Source organism: Bubalus kerabau, chromosome 4, assembly GCF_029407905.1.
Source record: "Bubalus kerabau isolate K-KA32 ecotype Philippines breed swamp buffalo chromosome 4, PCC_UOA_SB_1v2, whole genome shotgun sequence".
NCBI classification, from domain to species: domain Eukaryota; kingdom Metazoa; phylum Chordata; class Mammalia; order Artiodactyla; family Bovidae; genus Bubalus; species Bubalus kerabau.
Window position 1 is genome coordinate 73,855,882 of NC_073627.1, and position 19,925 is coordinate 73,875,806.

General features: G+C 42.3%; 1 protein-coding gene and 1 non-coding gene across 6 annotated transcripts in view; both read left to right on the forward strand.

Moving 5' to 3' along the window:
- The first annotated feature begins 543 nt into the window (after positions 1-543).
- PINX1 (PIN2 (TERF1) interacting telomerase inhibitor 1) overlaps positions 544-19,925 on the forward strand; it is a 63,049-nt gene continuing 43,667 nt past the window's right edge. The window contains exons 1-6 of one of the 5 annotated variants that reach the window (XM_055577719.1): positions 688-876; positions 5,348-5,393; positions 5,674-5,783; positions 8,055-8,147; positions 10,093-10,171; positions 15,674-15,766. In XM_055577719.1, coding sequence (XP_055433694.1) covers positions 5,375-5,393; positions 5,674-5,783; positions 8,055-8,147; positions 10,093-10,171; positions 15,674-15,766 — 394 coding nt within the window. In that variant the 5' untranslated portion in view covers positions 688-876; positions 5,348-5,374. Of the gene's footprint in view, positions 877-902; positions 1,056-5,347; positions 5,394-5,673; positions 5,784-8,054; positions 8,148-10,092; positions 10,172-15,673; positions 15,767-19,925 lie in introns of those variants that run through there. The other 4 variants (XM_055577720.1, XM_055577718.1, XM_055577721.1 and 1 more) reach the window with 4 other exon arrangements.
- On the forward strand, positions 7,437-7,508 carry TRNAY-GUA (transfer RNA tyrosine (anticodon GUA)). Its single transcript has one exon. It is a non-coding gene; the product is annotated as a tRNA-Tyr (tRNA).

Sequence of the window (19,925 nt, forward strand, 5' to 3'; positions counted from 1 at the left end):
ATGAAAAGATGCTCAACATCACTCATTATCAGAGAAATGCAAACCAAAACCACAATGAGGTACCATTTCTCGCCAGTCAGAGTGGCTGCCATCCAAAAGTCTACAAGCAATAAATGCTGGAGAGGGTGCGGAGAAAAGCGAACCCTCTTACACTGTTGGTGGGAATGCAAACTAGTACAGCCACTATGGAGAACAGTGTGGAGATTCCTTAAAAAACTGGAAATAGAACTGTTTCTATTTCCTTCTTTTTAAAGTGCAGTATCTACTGAAAAATAGTTAAAGTGTTAGTCGCTCAGTAGAGTCCAACTCTTAGCGACTCCATGCCCTGACTATAGCCCACCTCTGTTCACGGAATTCTCTAGACAAGAATATTGGAGTGGGTAGCCATTCCCTTCTCCAGAGGATCTTCCCCACCGAGGCATGAAGTCGAGTCTTCTGCCTTGTAGGCATTTTCTTTACCGTCTGAACCACCAGAACTTCCAGCTGACAATTTAAAAATATCAAGATTCTGTAATTAAAAAAAAAAAAACCCAAACTTATAACGATTCTTTTTAGCGGATGTTCCTCATAGATATATCACAGACAGACGGATCGCAGAAGTTGAAACAAGCCTTGGAAACCTTTAGTCTACCCAGTATCCTCCCAAAGGCAGAGTGCTACGCTGCCTGCACCCCGCCCACTCGCCGCCGCGCGGTTCAGGAGCCAGTCGCGCCTCGCTTACGTCATCAGAGTGCGCTCCCCGCCGCTGCCGTTTCCCCGGCGTGCGAGTCCGGTAGTTTCAGCTTCTCTTCTTGTCGGCCTTGCGGTAATTGCTGTCGTTCAGGTCCCGAGATCCGCAGCGTCACAGGCTCGGCGACATGTCGATGCTGGCTGAGCGTGAGTGTTGGGCGCGGAGGTTTGATCGGCCGGAGAGTGAAGGTTCCGGGTGACCCGGTGGCCGGCGGCGCGCAGTGGGCCGGAGGGGGCCGGGGGACGGCGTCCTGGAAGCCCATCTCGGCTCTTCCTGGCTGCCGCGGAGATTTCCCAGCTCAGCCTTCCTCTAAAGTTAGCTACAGGTCTGCTGATAAGACCGAGTGTCCACTTGGGACGCTTGTCTTCGCTCTCAAACCTGGACACGTGGGCGGTGGGTTCCAGTGGGGGGTCAGGACTCTGGTTTGGGGAACCTGAACTCTTACTTCCCCAGGCCTCAGCGTCCTCTGGCTAAAAAGAAGTTGTTGGGCCAGCAGTGAAACCCCGTCCTTGAAGATGTATTGAATCAAGAAAAAGAAAAGCCAAGAGCTTAGAAGCAGTAAACACTTGGAAGTTCGTGTTTTTTAGGGGAGGCAGGGCTAATGAGTGATTCTAAATATTATCGTGGTGGTTGTGACTTTGGTAGTTGGAATTAGTAACAGCCTTCTTTGAGAGGAATGTTGGCCGCAACACCAGCGGTGCTTGGGTTTGCCTTTGACATTCACTATTATTTTGTAAAGTTCGTCAATTTCCTTCCTTTGGACCGGCTTTTTAACTTTTGAATGGCACCTGTAGTTAAGGCTACCGGCCACCAGAGGGCAGTCATGCTTTGGTCCTGAAAAGCCGGCCGGTCCCTTTGAAAGTGTTTAGTGAACAAGAACCAGAAACAGCTTATTTAACGGACCAACAGCAACTACACAGGGACTCCATGAAATAAATGCTGTCGGCATCCTCTCATCTAAAGAGGTGGAGGAATGGGAGCACGAAACTAAGTGGGTAGGACACCATTCAAATTTTACAGGGGCAGAAGTTGAGATTCAGAGGAAAATAATTCACCCGGAGTCATTGAGGTAGAAAGTGACAAAATCGATCTAGTTGTCGCCGTTTCTTTACATTCTTGTCACTAGGGTCAGCAGACTACTATTGTTTTTTAAATAAGGACTTACGGAACGGAGTATGTATGTGTTCGTGTGACCCTGTGGGCCCTGTTTCTTCATCTGTATAACCAGCGTGGCTTAATCTCTTCTGGTTTTAATATTCTCCGATGTACACTTAGTTCAGCGTGTACGTGGAAACACTGGCCCTAGCTCTGCTGTCCATTTATGTCTCTTTCCAGGGTCAGTTTCTCTGGGGCGATTAAAAACATCTTTGATTGCAGTCACCACTAGGTTGTCTTAAGAAAGTCAGTGAGATGGTGAATGTGGAATAGTTCAAAGTACGATGCGCGGTGCCACCTGTGGACATCAGAAATTCAGACTGCAGGATTTCAAGAGAGTATTTTCGGTTCTCCCCCCAACCCCATGGCTCCAGATTTTCAAATCTTTGGCATAATAATAGATAACATCGGGTTGGCCCAAAAGTTCACTCAAGTGTTTTCCACACCCTATACTTTGGCCAACCCAATATTTTGTGTTGCCTTTTAATATGATTTAGTAAATTAGTGACATCCCCTGTGATTAGACACTTAGGACTGGTGTTCTTGTTTTAGAAGTGAGAAAACAGAAGCTTAGAGAAATCCCAGCCCGCCGCCATTTCACTACCCAGCAATTATTTTCTCTGATAGTTTATACAATTGTAATAATTCTGTAGATACAGTTTTGTAACCTACTTTTTCCCGCTGATGAACCTTAATATTTTCACTTCAGTAAGTATGCTGTTTCCTTTGTTTTCCCTTGCCATATGGACTAGATTGTGTTCTCTTTTATCTTCCCAGGCATCTATTCCTGTTTTAAAAATCTAGTAGTTTTCTTTATGTTTCTCAAAAACCCTTTATCCTGCATTTCTCTAATTGTAAAATATATTTTATTGATTTTCCCCTATTTAAGGTAAGAAATCTAGCCTACTGAAACATAAGAGAAAAATTTCATTTATCACGCTTACTTCTCAGTCTTTAATTTGGAGTCTTAGACCCACGTTTTATTAGGACCAGTTTTTGACACTTGTAATTATTACATTTTCTAATCAAATGACAGTGCTATCATTAACAGATTTTAATGGTCATCGCATTACAATTTTATACTGCTGTTTCCTTAATCTTGACTCTATGTCAAGATTAATCTATGCCTTAATCTATGTCTCAAAAAATGTTTTTATAAGAATACATGGATGGAGGATATGTTTTTTGAGGTCTTGAATATCTGAAAATGTCTTTGGGCGGGAAAAAAAAAAAAGACAAAACTTTGCCCCTGGCTCTTGGCTCTCAAAACACTTCTCACGGTAAGCTGAATCCTGGCATAAACTTTGTGGTCCTGGGCGTGGAGTGAATTGACCTGGCACCTCTTGTGTGCAGGGTTGTATGTTGGGGTTACCCTGAAAATATCTGGCTAGATCTACATATAGGAGGAGTCCCTGCTAGAGGATGGTTACCCCCTTCATCCCAAAGTGTGATTCTGCAGATTCAGGACACTCTATCCTGAGTCCTCCCCTGCATTTAACATCCTTATTTGGGAAACACTACCCTACTCCATTGCTTTCCAGGTGGTACACTGGTAAAGAATCTGCCTGCAGTGCAGGAGACACAAGAGATGCAGGTTTGATCCTTGGGTTGGGAAGATTGCCTGGAGAGGGAAATGGCAACCTACCCCAGTATTCTTGCCTGGGAAATCCATTGAACAGAGGAGCCTGGTGGGCTACAGTCCATGGGGTCGCACAGAGTCGGACACAACTGAGCGCATATGCGTGCACTCTGTTGGTTGGAGATACCTGCCATTCCCCTGGGGAAGAAAAGCTGACCTCGGCCGACTCTCCACTCTCTTGTGCCAGGATTATAGTATATGCGTTTGTGACATAAACTGTATGCCGTCTTTATTGCAGAGGGTGGGCACAGTCATTCTCAAAAATGTCTCTTTTACACAAGCCCCGGTCAGAGACCCCTGGCCGACGCTAGTTTGGAGACATGCGCTCCAACATGCATCTGGAAGCAGCCTTGCAGAGAGAGCCCTAGTTAGCCAGGCTCATCTCATATGCTGTTCGTTAGCAGAGGCAACGTGAGGCTGTGTATTTACTAAGATAAGTAAAGTGGTAACTTAGTCACCTTAGTAGCGTTTTGGGGTCCCCCTTTCCCTGTGAAACATGATACATCTGAGCCCAGCTCATTTTCCTTTTTAAGTGATCTTTTTCTGCCTGCATGCCTGTAAAGGTTTACCTATTTCTGCTACCGTGTGGATGGTTAAGAATCTCTGTATTGGTTTTACGTGCAGTGAATCAATTAGGACACTGCTGAGGCATGAGCCGCTGTTGGTACTCTGCTTCCATTGATGCAACAGGTACATGATGATGACATTTGACCTCCAGATTTCCCACTTGGCCACTGTTTACTTTTGGGTTTCATATGCTTGTGTAATCAACTTCTGGAGTCCTTTTTCTCTGCTGTAATTTTCCTTAAAAGTGTAGTGGTAAGTTTGAGTTTCTAATGGTCAGTTAGCTATATACATTAAAAAACAAAAACAACTTGTAGGGACTCAAAGCAGTTTCCTCAATTCAGTTATCTTCCTTGTTTCCCTTTCCCCTTTTCTTGTTGCCTTTCTTCTTCCTTCCCTCCTTTTTCTTTGTTTCTCAGTCATTCATGTATTCAATCATGTTTTTCCTGAATGCCTGCTATGGGCAAATGCAGTGAAGCATAAGAAAGAATAAGAACATAGATATGAGCCTTAAAGAGCTTATGGCAACATAACAAACATAAGAGATGGATATAAAGAACTGTAATACCGAGGAGTGCTGCTGCTGCTGCTGCTGCTGCGTCGCTTCAGTCGTGTCCGACTCTGTGCGACCCCATAGACGGCAGCCCACCAGGCTCCCCCGTCCCTGGGATTCTCCAGGCAAGAACACTGGAGTGGGTTGCCATTTCCTTCTCCAATGAATGAAAGTGAGACGTGAAAGTGAAGTCACTCAGTCGTGTCCGATTCTTAGCGACCCCCTGGACTGCAGCCCACCAGGCTCCTCCATCCATGGGATTTTCCAGGCAAGAGTACTGGAGTGGGGTGCCATTGTCTTCTCTGAGAGGAGTGCTAAATAAATGCGAAAGAAAAGAAACAGGGAATTTATCGTGTGAGTTCAGAGAAGGGGTCACATATGGCTATAGGGTGTTTCAGTGAGATTAGTTATCTGTAGGTCTCGATTAGTATCTGTAGGTTGATTCTCCCCAAGGTCATGACAGTTGTGTGCTATGGATTAAGAATGTAAGCTTTGGAGTTGGTAGGACCTTGGTTTGTATAAAGACTCTGGTCCTTGCTTGGGGGTATTAGGCACATGCTTCCTGAAGGCCTCAGATTTTCTCATCTGAAAAGTAGAGATCAGACTGCCTCCCCTCATTGGGTTACTGTGAAAGCTGAGAGTATATGGATGCATCTGGCACTGATCGTGTGTGTGATGACTGCTGATGGTGACCTTGGTCTCACAGGTGCCTTACGTCGCTGCCGATCGCTGAATGGAAGGCCCGATTGATGGTACATCACGTATTTCGATTTGTCACATTTGAAACATTTTTATTTCACTTTTCCAAGATCAGTTTGTATGTTCAGATTATAGAATGTTTGAGGAAACCAGGATAAATGATCCAAGCTGATACTATGTCCCAGTGGATGCCGAATCTGATATCTGTGTCTAATAAAACAGTGTATGTTGCATTTATAGAAGTCTCATGTGTATGCCATAGGTGAGTGTGTTTGTGAGGTGTTTTCTGGGTTTGAAAGATAAGCTGCTGATGTGATACTTTGTCATTGACAGGTCGACGGAAGCAGAAGTGGGCTGTGGATCCAAGAAACACTGCGTGGAGTAATGATGACTCCAAGTTTGGCCAGAGGATGCTAGAGAAGATGGGGTGGTCTAAAGGAAAGGTATCTTGAAGAAGAGCAAAGGAATTGGAGCCATACAGAGAGATTATAGATCAGGAGAATATATCTTTCTTAGGAGACTGGGAGAAATTTATTTTGGATCAATAAGTGATTTTGGAAAAATAACTAAATTTTAAAGACGTTGCGATAGTAAAATTAGAATTGAACATAAATGCCAGCTGTCTTTGTTTATTGTTTAACCTGCTCTGATTTTCGTAGATGGCGCCTTTTAGTTGGTTGCATTGGAATCACACTTAACCGTCAGAGTTTTATGTTGCTTAAAGTTTTATTCACCCTTATAACTGGACTAAACATTTTCTATTTTTCCTCACATTTCATTTATTCCTTACTCAAATAGGGCTTCTGCTGACATCTCTATACTTAAACAATTCTTGCCAAGGTCTTTAAAGATCTTATTTCCAAACCCAATGGATCCTTTTTTGGTTCTCACATCACTTTATCCCTTAGCAGCATTGGATGTCATCGACTACCCCTGCTTGGCTTCCACAATACTGCCCTCTGTCCTGGTTTTCCCCTCTGCTTTACCAACCACCCCGAAATGTGTTGCTGGCTCTTCCTCCTCTAGACTCTTGAGCTTTGGAATTCCTTGGGGTTCAGCCCCAGGCCCTTTTCTGTCCTCGGCTTGGGTGAGCTCATTCATTCCATGCCACGCTTTGAATTACCTAAATTCTGAGAGTTGTCACTTTTTTATATCTAGTCCAGATTCAAGTCTGTCCTTTGAGCTCCAAGGTTATAAGTTCATCAGCCTGCTTGGCATTTTTACTTGAGTTAGCATCTTAAGTTGATTATTTTTATTGTAAAACTTTTTAATCCCTCCCAAATCTTTTTCTTCTCAAGTTTTCCTCATTTTTGCCAATATACCCTGTCAAGGGTTTATTTACTTAAGCCAGAAACCTGGCAGTGGTGCTTGGTTCCGCCACGTCACTCACTTCCTGCCCCTCCGGGCCTCGTTCCTCCCTGCAGGCCCTGTCCTGGACAAGCCACCACCACTGCCTGTCCTGATTAGCACAGCAGCCTCTCAGCTGCTTCCCTGCCTCCCTTCTTTTCCTTCTCTGGGCCATTTGCCCTACAGCAGCCATTGTGAGCTTTTAGGATATAGAAATTAGATCATGTCATTCCTTTGCTTAAAAGCTCAGTGATTTCCCGTTGTTTTAAAGAAATAAAATCTGGAAATTCCGTGGCAGTCCTTGATTAGGACTCGCACTTTTGCTGTCAAGGGCATGGGTTCAATCCCGGTCTGGGGAACTAAGATCCTGCAAGCCATGGAGCATGGCCAACAAAACAACAACAGTAGAATCCAAATTCCTCCCATAATGTCCGAGGTCCTTGAGATGTGGTCCCTTTATATCTCTTATTTTTTTTCTCCATCCACTGTATTAGAGCCACCTTGGGTGACTTTTAGTACACTAGGTGCTCAGGGACAAATGAGTGTTAATGATGCGAGGGACTTGGGATCCCCTTCCTCAGGGTTGTTTTGTAGAATTATTTAATGGAAAGTGCCATGGACTTGTAATGCCTCTGATGGGCTTCTGTTAGTTTGGTAGTAGCATTCTGCTTTTGCGCATCAAGAAAAGGCATGTTCTTTTTAGCGTTTCCATGGTCTTTAAAGCGAGCCTCAGGTTGAAGAATTGGCATTCCCTGGTGGCTCAGGTGGTAAAGTGTCTGCTTGTAATGCAGGAGACCCGGGTTCAATCCCTGGGTTGGGAAGATCCCCTGGAGAAGGAAATGGCAACCCACTTCAGTACTCTTGCCTGGAAAATCCCATGGACAGAGGAGCCTGGTAGGCTACAGTCCATGGGGTCGCAAAGAGTGGGACACGACTGAGCGACTTCACTTTCACTGTGAGTGCAGGGATTCCCAGGTGGCGCTAGTGGTAAAGAACTCACCTGCCCGTGCCGGTGACATAAGAGACACAGATCTGATATTTGAGTCGAAAGATCCCCTGGAGGAGGTCATGGCAACCCACCCCAGGATTCTTGCCTGGAGAATCCCACGGACAGGGGAGCCTGGGGGCCTACAGCCCACAGGTTCTCAAAGAGTTGGACGCGACTGAAGCGACTTAGCCCAGGACGGCACTGTAAGTACATCCTTGGTGTTACAGACATATCTTGAAAGACTCCACTAGACTGTCCTCTTTGAGCACAAGGGTAAAGCCTCCTAATGTGAGTGATGAATCAATTAATGAAGGAAGAGAGAGGTAATTTCTTTTTCTACCTGATGAAAATGCTAACTGTTTATGTTTAATCTCCACAGGGTTTAGGGGCTCAGGAGCAAGGAGCCACTGATCATATTAAAGTTCAAGTCAAAAATAACCACCTGGGACTAGGAGCTACTATCAATAATGAAGTGAGCAACAGCGTGTCTGCTGGGGGGTTTCCTTGCATCATTGTTATTTTTGTCAGTGTAAAAAAAAAAAAATTAATCGAGTCAAATTGATTGATCAGTTTTAAGCTGTTCAAGAATGTACAGTCCATGTTTTGGATAACAAGCCAGTGACTAAGCTTCTGTGCATCATGTAACATGCAGTCATTTTGCCTTGTTGCTTATGCATAAAAGATTCCAAGTAGCCTTATTGCTGAACTCTGCAAAAAGTGTTTTGGTTTTTTTTTTTGCACTTCAGAACAGAGAGGAATTTTCATCTTGACCTCTGTTGGAATATTAGCTTATGTTGCTAAAATTGGTGGCATTTTGTTTCGGAAATACTGCAAGAGAGTACCGTTCTTTTCTTGTCCCATTGTCTGTTTCTGACTGTTGGTGTATAGCAGTTGAGATAAGTCACATTTCCTAGTAAACACTAACACTTTGCAAATATGACTCTGTAATTAAAAGTTCATGGCTTGCCCTGCCTTTCGTTCTTAGTATCGTTGCTCACTTTAGAAAGATTTTTGTCTTACTATATGCGGGCCATTATCAGTGCTAACTGCTTCTCTCCCTCTAGAAAAAAAAAAAAAGAAAGCATCTAAACCGAAAGCTTTGTTCATACATTGTTGCAGCCAACAGAATCTGGTAGAAAATCTGAGGAATGACTTTAGGTGGACTGGATTACTTTGCTTTGTTCAGGTGCTCGGAGTGGTGGACTGGAACAGCTAAGATTGTTTGGGCTAACAGCTGAAAGCTTAAGCCACTAAAGGAAGAGTTTATACATTTGTCAAATCATCATGTTGTACACCTAAAACTAATACAATGTTTTATGTCAGTTATATCTCAATAAAACTGAAACAATTGCTGTAACCATCTGACAAAATCCAAGACCAGTACTTCAGAAGGTTCACAATGCACACGCTTAGTAGTTGGAGTGCGTAGCAATATCTTCTGTATTTTCATCAATTAATAAACACACCGTGGACAATTTTTTAAAAAGAGTTTACATAATGTTGATTTTTGCAGGTAGCTTTTTAGAGGTGGATATAGAGATATACTTAATTTTTTAGGAGAAGCATTGCCTATTCAATAGGCTTGAACATTTTCAAAGGTAAACATATTTAAGCATTCTTTGAAAAGTACCTATGAGGTAAATTCCTAAAGGGAAACCCTGCAAGTTGATATTATTCTGGAGATGCTCATTCTGTTTTAAAGTCAGATTGTCTTTATTATGATTAAGTTACTAACTGAGCACCTTATCAGTGGGTGCTAATTGATTTGGGGGACTTGGAGCCCTTCCCCCAACCTTCCCCAGTGGTGTTTTCTCAAATTGGGATGGATGTAAGCAAATAGAATTGGCAGATAGGCTCAAAAAAGCAAAGCAAAGAGCTCTCAAATCTATCCCTGTTTTTTTCCTTTAACCTACATAATTTTCCCTTAGTGTGAAAAAAAAAATCTTTGTTTTGCTTTATTTTAATATTTAACACAAAGGTTGCCTGCTGTTTATTTGACTATAAGTTGACTTGATAAGTTACCCACATTTGAAATCAGGGCTTAAGCTTCCAAGATGCTCAGGGGCTCAGTAGTATAGTATTTGCCTGCAAGGGCAGGAGACTGAGATTTGATCCCTGGGTCGAGAAGATCGCCTGGAGAAGGAGATGGCAGCCCACTCCAGTATGCTAGCCTGGGAAACCCCATGGACTGGGGACTGGTGGTCTGCAATCCATGGGGTCGCAAAAGAGTTGGACACAACAACAAATAGATAAATTACAGTTCAAATTGATACTATTTCTTCTTCATTCAAATTTATAAAGCAATATTTTGGTGAAACATTTAAAAATTCACAGATTTCCTTGATTCCAATATATATCTTATCTCAGCGTAGGTAGATAACAGGTTTGCCTCCAATTGATTTTTTGCTATTTTTCAGGATAACTGGATTGCTCATCAAGATGATTTTAACCAGCTTCTGGCCCAGCTGAACACTTGCCATGGGCAGGAAACAGCAGGTGGGGAAACCTTTGCTTTTTATCCATTAGACCCAACTGAGTGACTGAACTGAACTGAATCTCAATATAAAATATTTTTATCAACTTTTTTTTTTTTTACTGTTAGTGTCATATCTGAAAGTTAACTGCTTGTAGCTATCACAGTCATTTCTGTTTACATTTCCGGGTACTCGCATTGAATTAACATTAGTCGTAAGCGGAGGCTTTTTCTCCCCGTTAAGAGTTTGAGAATGACAAGATCAGTTTACTTGGTTTGCATTTCTCTGCTGCAGTTCCCTTATCCAGCCTTACAGTGTCCGGGGTCTTGCAGTTCAGGCCTTTTGCATCTTCCATCTGCACTCTCTTATTACGCCATCTGGTCTCCCAGGGGAACATGGTGACCATTGCCACACTTCTCTCTACTGCTTCACTCTCTCTCCTGAACCCCAGACTTGTATTGAGCCCCCTGCTCAGTATCTTCATCAGGGTTTCCTCAACTTCCGGAGCTCAACATGTCCAAACTTCAATTCTGCACCTCCCCAACTCCCACCCTGTAAACTGTTGGACCCACATACCCCACAACCTGTTTTATCCACCATCTTCCCCAGTTCAGTTGATGTCAGCTTCATCCTTCTAGTTGTTCAAGCGAAAGAACTGTTGTCGGTTCTGCCTCTAAAATATACGCAGACCCTGACTTCCTCTTGTCACCTACACTGTAACCAGCATGGTCTGAGCAGCTGGTATTTCCTGTGGATTATTGCAAGAGCCTGTAAAGCCTTTCTCAGCCATGGCACTGCTGATGTTTTGGGCCAGATCATTCTTTGCTGTGAGGCACGTCCTCTGCATTTAGGATGATTAGCAGCATCCTTGACCGCTATCCACTGGACACCATTTGCACCCTGTCCCTCGTTATTACAAAAATATCTCCTGATATCGCCAAATGTCCCTTGGGCACAGTGCCCCAACTCTAAACTCCGTCCGCCCGTGGACTTACCTCAAGACCACTAGAGGGTGCTGTCTCCCTGTGATAGGTACGGTGCTATCAGCTCTGTCTCCGGGTTGCTGCTGCTGCTAAGTCACTTCAGTCATGTCCGACTCTGTGCGACCCCATAGACGGCAGCCCACCAGGCTCCCCCGTCCCTGGGATTCTCCAGGCAAGAACACTGGAGTGGGTTGCCATTTCCTTCTCCAATGCATGAAAGTGAAAAGTGAAAGTGAAGTCGCTCAGTCGTGTCTGACTCTTAGTGACCCCATAGACTGCAGTCTACCAGGCTCTTCCGTCCATGGGATTTTCCAGGCAAGAGTACTGGAGTGGGGTGCCATTGCCTTTTCTGGTCTCCGGGTTAGCTCAGTACAATTCAAACCAGGCCTTGCTAACTGCCAGTCCGAGTACTGAAAAGCCTTTAGAATATTCCTTTAAGGGAAAACCTGGCCAGGGACCTAGAGAGCTGAGATCATTTTTCTGCCAAATCATTTCTGGTAAATACAGTATCTTCATCCAGATGAATTTTTGGTCATATTACTTGAATTAAAACTGACAGAATAACCTGGTAACCTATTTTTCTGCTATAATATTTTTAGTTCTTTAAGATTGCTTACCTAATTACACAGTTTGCCTTTCAACTAAACAGATTCCAAACTATTTTCTTCATAGAATCTTGCAAAACTTTTAGAAATAACCCTTATTTCTTTGTGGGACACAAGAAAACTCCATAGTCTTTAAATTTTTATTTTTTAAAATTATCCTATCTCAAGTAGTGAACGTATGACTCAGCTTGGCTTTTTGGTGGACTTACCTCATGGTTTTAAGAAATGCTTTTTACTTCTGTCAGATATTTTGTTCCTTGTGATTTTAAATATTTTTGGAAATAAATTGGGATGCTGCTAGCCTGTCATCCACAAAGGTATGGTTTAGGACAAGGATCTTCAAACTTTTTTGCTCCCAGAGCCTCTGAGGCAATTTGAAAAACAGTAAAAGACATTCCTTGGAAGGAAAGTTATGACCAACCTAGACAGCATATTCAAAAGCAGAGGCATTACTTTGCCAACAAAGGTCCGTCTAGTCAAGGCTATGGTTTTTCCAGTGGTCATGTATGGATGTGAGAGTTGGACTATAAAGAAAGCTGAGCACCAATTGATGCTTTTGAACTGTGGTGTTGGAGAAGACTCTTGAGAGTCCCTTGGACTGCAAGGAGATCCAACCAGTCCATCCTAAAGGAAATCAGTCCTGGGTGTTCATTGGAAGGACTGATGTTGAAGCTGAAACTACAATACATTGGCCACCTGATGCGAAGAACTGACTCATTTGAAAAGACCTTGATGGTGGAAAAGATTGAGGGCAGGAGGAGAAGGGGACGATAGAGGATAAGATGGTTGGATGGCACCACTGACTCAATGGATGTGAGTCTGATGAACTCTGGGAGTTGGTGGTGGACAGGGAGGCCTGGTGTGCTGTGATTCATGGGGTCGCCAAGAGTCAGACGCGACTGAACTGAACTGGACTGATACTTTCTCACATAACACGTCTATAATGTTTTTAATCGTAGTTTTAAATAGTTGCAAAGAATGTGTATCTGGCCTATTTGGGAAATATCGACTTTTGAAAATAAGAGCTTTTCATCAGTCCCAAATGTGTTCAGTAGGTATTTAATACTAGAGCAATTTGATATCCATGGTCTTCTGTTTAGAAATAGAAAAGCAAGTTCTTTAATACTCAGCAATATTATATTTTCTAGTTTCTTTTCCTCTGAAATAATTCCATTGCATATACCCCATGATATTTTGTATTAATATATTTTTTGCTTGAATTTTTAAAAACTCATCATCTTGTCATGTTTTTCTGCTACAAAACAAATACATGTAAATTTTTGGTTTATTTCTAGTAACCTCAAGGCCTATGTGTAAATATTTTTCCTTTGGATTCAGTTGTCATTACTAATTAGTAGGTTATAACTAGCAATCTAGTATTTTTGTCATATGATGCAAACAGACACCTCATTGGAAAAGACCCTGATGCTAGGAAAGATTGAGGGCAGAAAGGAAAGAAGGCATCAGAGGATGAGACAGCTGGACAGTATCACCGATGCAATGAACTTGAACTTAGGTAAACTCTGGGAGATGGTGAGGGAGAAAGGCCTAGTGTGCTGTGGTCCATGGGGTCGCAAAGAGTTGGACACGACTGGGTAACTGAACAACAATTAACAAAACCAGGAAATGCAAGTTTTGATAAATAGTTGTTAGAATGGTAAAACCTTTTTTGGAACTGCCTCTCTTGATGAGATAGATAGGGTGGGGAGGGGACTGGCTTTGATGAAAGGACCCCTCCCTGACACCAGCTCTGCATCTTGTTCCTTACTGATCCTGGTGCAAGGAGACCTGTGCTCCTCTGGTGTCAAGTGGGAGGAGGACCAGAGTGATGTATCTGCACAGAACAGAGCAGCTTTAGGTAAGCGTGCGTGTGGACAGGCAGGTAGAAACTGATGCCCTAGGACGCGTCTGGGCTCAGGTTTGCTCTGGGAAGGTGGTGAGGCTCCCAGGAGGTTCTCCCCTCCCCTGAGTGTGAGCACAGCTCTGCAGCAGCACAGTGTACAGGTTAAGGATGTGCACGCTCACGTATCTGCCTGGCTCCCAGTTCCCTCATAGCCACCTCCTCAGTGGGTCTTACTTTACCCTCCATGCTTCAGTGTCCTGTGAGGTTGGTTTAATAATCATAGCAGCTATCTTCCAGGGTGGTTGTGAGATGAATTACAGGAATGCATAGAAAGCTTAGCCCAGCAGCTAGTACTTAAGAAGCTTTCCATTGGTAAAAACTACTTCAATCTGGTATGCTGCTTGGTGATTTGTGTTTGGAACATCCAAATTGAGAATGTAGTGTGCTATATGAAGTTTTTTGCCTGCAAAAAGAGCAGGAGAAATTTACAGGTAGGATGTCTTTGAAAGAAGGTGCAAGTTGTTCTTGGGAAGTGATCATGGAGAATGTTTCAGGCTGTTGATGTGATTAAGCCGTGCTTAATCTGAAAGCTTGAAGCATCTACCTTTATGTTGTTCGGAGACTTACTGTGTAATTTCCTGGGAAGAATTACAGTTAGTTAACATGTTTAATCATGTTAAACAAGCATGTGCTTGTTTTGCTTCAGTATTAAGGTGAAAATTTTTTTTCTCCTTTCTCTAATCTCATCTTTATATATTTCCTTACGACATAACTATAGGAAAATTCAATGTCTTTTCTACCTATGACATTCTCTTTCTGCTACTTGAATTTGACAAATAGATAAAGATGAGGGCATACAGGCAGCTCGTTAGAATCCTGTCACTGACTCTTACTCCAGATCTACTTGCTTTGATATTTCAGGTGAGGGACTAATTCTCCCCTACATTTTCCTCTTTCGTCAAAGGAATATAACCACATGACTTCATTCCTCAGCTATTTGTTTTTATTGTTGTTTTTATCCTGAAAGGTGAGCCTCCAGCTAAATCTGGAGTTTGAGGCAGTGGCTCAGATTCAGAGCGGAGTGCCAACTCTGCTCCTCATCTCATCTCTGACCTGTTTTTGGATTATCATTAATCTGTCTTACCTTAACTCACTTTCTAAAAGAAGTTTTTATTTTGAAACAATTTTAGGCTTACAGGAAATTGCAAAAATAGTTGTAGAAAGAGTCCTGAATACCTTTCATCCAGTTTCTCCAATGATGACATCTAATAGAGCCATAGCATGATATCAAAACTAGGAAATTGACACTGGTGTTGACTGTTAACTAGACCACAGTTCTTAATCAGTTTTCACCAGTATTTTGGGTTTTTTTAGCCTTCATTTAATTGTGTGTGTGTAGTTCCAATGCAGTTTTATCACATGTATAGATTCATGTAGCTACCACCACATTCAAGATACGGAATTGCTTTGTTCCCACAAAAGAGCTGCCTCATGCTGCCTTTCTGTATTTGTACCCACCTTACCCCTCCAGCTTCCAAACTCCACTTTCATATTTGTCCCTGTTAAACCTTTCACTGTTCTCCATCTCTGTAGTTTTTCCTTTCCAGAATGTATGAGTGGATCATTTAGTATGTAGATTGACTTTTTTCACTTAAGCATAATGCCCGCCAGTCGCCCGCCAGTGAAGTCCATCCAGGTTGTCACACGGTATCTCCTTCCTCTTTATTGTGGAGTAATGTTCCCATATAAGGGAGTACCAGAATTTGCTTAGCCATTCACCCATTGAAGGAATTTTGGTTTATTTCCAGTATCTTATTATCACAAATAAGACTGTCATGAACATTCATGCAGAGGTTTTGTGTGAACACAAACTTTCATTTCTCTTCCTCCAGGATGTTACAAATTTCTCGAGAATAGCCTTGCCTGATGGGTAGTACACAGTTTAAGAATATTTCTAATCTTTGGTTACAGTTCAGTAATAAATGATTAAGTTCCTAAGGATTTTATTTAGATAAGACCATGTCACCATAGGGGATTGAGAATAGAATGCGGAGAGTTTAATGAAATACTTTTCATCCTTTTTTTTTTAAAAGACTCCCCAGACAACAAGGAAAAGAAGTCTTTCAGTCTTGAAGAGAAGTCCAAAATCTCCAAAAACCGTGTTCACTATATGAAATTCACAAAAGGTAAAATTGCGCGTTTCTTTATTTTAAATCTCTGTGTTCACATCTGGATTTCTTAGAGTATTTTTAGCTCTTCACCAGCATCACTTGTCTTATGTACAAAATGGAAAAGGACAGACTCACTGACCGGCTTGATCCACAGCAGTGCTGAGGTGTCTGCACTTGTGAGTCACCGGGGGTCTTGTTAGAGTGCAGACGCAGCCTCACTCATGCCGAGGTGGGCCCTAGCTCTGCCCTTAGACTGCGTGCAAGTCCTCTGGCAAAGCTGAGAGTGGAAGTTAACTTGCTATTAATATTTAGAGGAGAAGACAGACTTTTATGTGGCTAAATTTATCGCTCAGTACTTTTAGTTACATTTCTCTTAGTTGCATTAAGCTCTTTTTAGAGTTTAATTTTGGTGTTGAACAGCTTTTAAAATGGACCCATTTAGAGAATCACATAGAATCTATATGAGATTCATAAACATTCATGAAGTGGCCTCTATATTGAGTTCTCCAGTATGAAAGATCTCCCTCCCGAGTTAACTCTTCTATTGTTCCACACCGTTTCTCTGTTTCATGGAGTGCAAACTTAACTGTTCCACGGTCATTGCAAAGGTAGTGTTAGAAAAGGTGTCTTCCTCCATCACTACATCCCGACTCCGGTTCCAGGGCTGTACGTGGTCAGTTGTGGGTGCAGCTGTCCTCTTTAACCAGGAGGTGGCAGTCTTGTATTGGAAAAAAACCATTTAACTTGACCTCATCAACTCCCCAGATATTTTCCCATTGTTATGTATTAAGCATACTTCCCAGGTACAAACCCCTGTTTATTATATTAATATACTTAAAGTATAAGTATGATGATAATTATGTTATCTAGTCACCTTGTGATGGTTCATCTATGGAAGACTGGATGTATATTTCTACCTCTATATGGCAGGAAAAGCACATCTTTGCTTTAGTCTTGTTGACGTGATTGGGAATTCCTTGACTCCTAGAACCCCCTGAACGGCAGTAGGGAGCTGGAGTTCCCACTGCTCTAAACTGTTCATGGTGGTTCTCATTTGGAGCAGGACCCCACAAGGTAGACTGGGCTCGGTGTGAGGGAGGGCTCATGGCAGAGCTGATTAGTTTTGGGGACGTGTGCAGAGAGAAACTGAGGCTTCCCCCTTCCGTCTCCTGGCAGGTATGGTCATCTGGCTCATCACGTTAGCCCCTCTTCTTTCTCCCAGGATAGAACCTTCTCTGTCATTCTCCGGTATGGCTTCTAAGCAGGGGTTCTCTCCACTCCTGACCTGCTGCCGGACAGAAAACAGTCCTTGGTGGCCCATCAGTCCTTTTCAGGAGGGGCTAAATGGTCACTTCATCCCCATCCCTGAAATATCCTTCCTTTTCATTAGACCCTATAGGGGAAAAAAATAGATAACAGGAGAAGGGTGCTAAGCAAACTAATGAAATTAAAAGTGCCCTGTGACTTTTGGATAGCATGGCAGCCTTTTAAGCTTTCACTTTTGCAAACAGAATCTTCTTATTATAGCAGCCTGCATGCGTGATTTCACCTGAAGCATTTGCTGAAGCCGGAATAAACCTCTTCGATCTACTTTAATCTGTGGATGCCGGGAGCGTCTTCTTTCTGTTTCTAGTTAAGCCATCCCCTTGCCAGTTCACGCTGTCAGCCTGCTTGGTGTGTTATTCCTCCTTTTTCTCTCTTTTGAAATGAAGTTTGTGGGACTTCCCTGGTGGTCCAGTGGTTAAGACTTCGCTTTCCAATGCAGGGAGTGCAGGTTCATTCCCTGGTCAGGGACTTAGGATCCCACATGCCTCAGGACCAAAAAACATAAAACAGAAGCAATATTGTAATGAATTCAATTGAAGACTTAAAAAAAAATTTAAAAATAAAATAATATAAGGTTTGCTTATTTATTAGCTTTGTTTGGGGAGAAGGGAGGCATTGGTATGCAGGGAAGATAATTCAAGATATATTACAAAGATAGAGAAGAGTGAGTGGGAAAATAGGGGAAAAGCAAGGTGGAAATCAGTAGAGAACACAGGAGGAGGCAGGAATCCAGGTAGTGAGGACATGATCAGTCGCCATGTATTTTCACAGTCCACAGTGTGAGTTTATTTTAAAGTGCTTTAATTTATTGAAAGAAGTCTCCCTTGTAGAGCGACTGTTGGCACTGAACGTGAATGATAAACTGCCTCCTCCACGGCAGACTGTTTCAGGTCACAGGAACCTGGCTTCTGGCTGTGACTCTCAGACAAATCACTTAACCTCTTGCCTTCTGTCAGCCTCAGTTTGCTTTTTTGGGAAATGAAAGATCTTTGTAAGTCATTGTTGAGTTCTAAAATAGGTTCTTTTTCAGAATTTATCAGAAATGACGCCATTATATGGAAATCATGGGTGTCCAGCACAATGGATGATAAGGATTTTAGCTCAGGGATCTGCTCTTAGTTACGGTAACTCACTCATTGGATGAGGAGGGTTCATATTGTAGCTCCGTCAGTGGTCCAGAAACCCCAAACACGAGAAGGTAGCATTTTATTTAGCTTGTGTGAAGAATGAAGATAAAAGTTTCACTGCAGGGAGATTACAGCAGTATTGTAAAATGTGTTGCTGCTTAAATATTGGCTGTAGCATTTTAGTTCTGATACATAATTATTCCTTTCTCTCATCCCAAGTTCATAATTTAAATTTGACATAATTTATTACATAATTTCAAGATGTTAATTTCATCCATATTTGTTTAAGGGCCTAAACTCAGTGGTGGTTTTTTTTCATCTAAAAAACGTTTGGTGAGGCTGTACCTGCAGAGAAAAGAAAATTAGGGAAGATGGCAATTTCCCCAAAGATGCTTTTGACGTTTTTAATATTTAACAGGGCGAGGTTGTCCAGAGAGCCTGGCTTTTTGCTCCCAGTCGTGCGGTGGCTGAGTGGGTGGGAGGTTGTGTAGACAATACTTGTGCAGCTTCGTTGTATTTGGGCTTCTTTTTCCTGTAACAATCTGTGATACTTCACTCCTTAAATAAGGAAAGTACTCGCGCTCGTCTCGCATGTCCCGGTGGTCAGCTGCTCGTCTGACACTGACTTTAGTGTCCTGGCGAGGCTGGCTCCCTGTAGCCAGACTCTGCTGGAGGTGGGTGTTCTGCTTCTTCCTGCTCTTTTGACATTTAAGTGTAAAGGAGCACCATTGCAGGCTTTAAAAAAATATTCCAACTCTCTTACTATCAGGTGTGAGGATCTCATTTCACCCCCTGTTTCCATTCTTTCAGGTTTCCTGATTTTCTCACATTATTACCCTTTCAGAGAAGTTTCCTCATCTTCCATCCCTCGGCTTATTATCAGTTCTATATGTTTTCATTAAAAACCAAAGTCAAAATATAATATCGTCTGTTTTATCCTTCTTGATTGGGGAATGCAAATAAATTTTTGAAGCAAGTGAAGCTAGCTATCTATGTAACGCTTCAGTGTTTTTTATTTAACTGGTGTATTTTTCAACCTGCATTTCCTTTCCCTTGTGCCTTTACTATGAGTTGAAAAACTCAGCGTTTTGAGCTGTGGTTAAAACACAGTGCTCCCTTGTTGGGCTCTGTATGACTTTTGCCCTTGAACTGAGAGAGGCTCTACATCTCCATGATTCTTAAGTTCTTGTGTTGGTTTTTCACAGTTTTACTTGCTTCCCATGTGGGCTTCTTGGTGTTGTAAGTGAGTCTGGCTGTAGGGGTCATGTTCTTCTCTTCAAATTGCTACACTGATAGAAGGGAACACCTGAAAGTCCTCATTATTAGAAAAACAGCTAAAATGATCATAAGTAAAGTGCTGTTCTCTGAAAGAATCAGGTCATCCTTTCATGACTTTGTTACATCAGCTTGGCTACTGGAATCTTTTATCCTTGGTTCCTGGAGTATTGTGGCCAGTTGAAGACTAGTGAGTACAGAAACCAAATCCAGGCAGATGTCATATATTCCCTATTCTGTTCAATTTTTTGATGTCCTTTTCTCTAAGAGAGAAGTTCATCAACAGTGTTTGCTGTGAGTTGACCATGATTGAGAATGGAGACCAGTAACTTTCAAACTCATTTTTAATATACATATTGTATTCAAAACTGGCCATAATTTTATAACATTTATAAACTAGTCAACAGGACCATTAACTAATAACTATTTCAATATCACTTCCATCT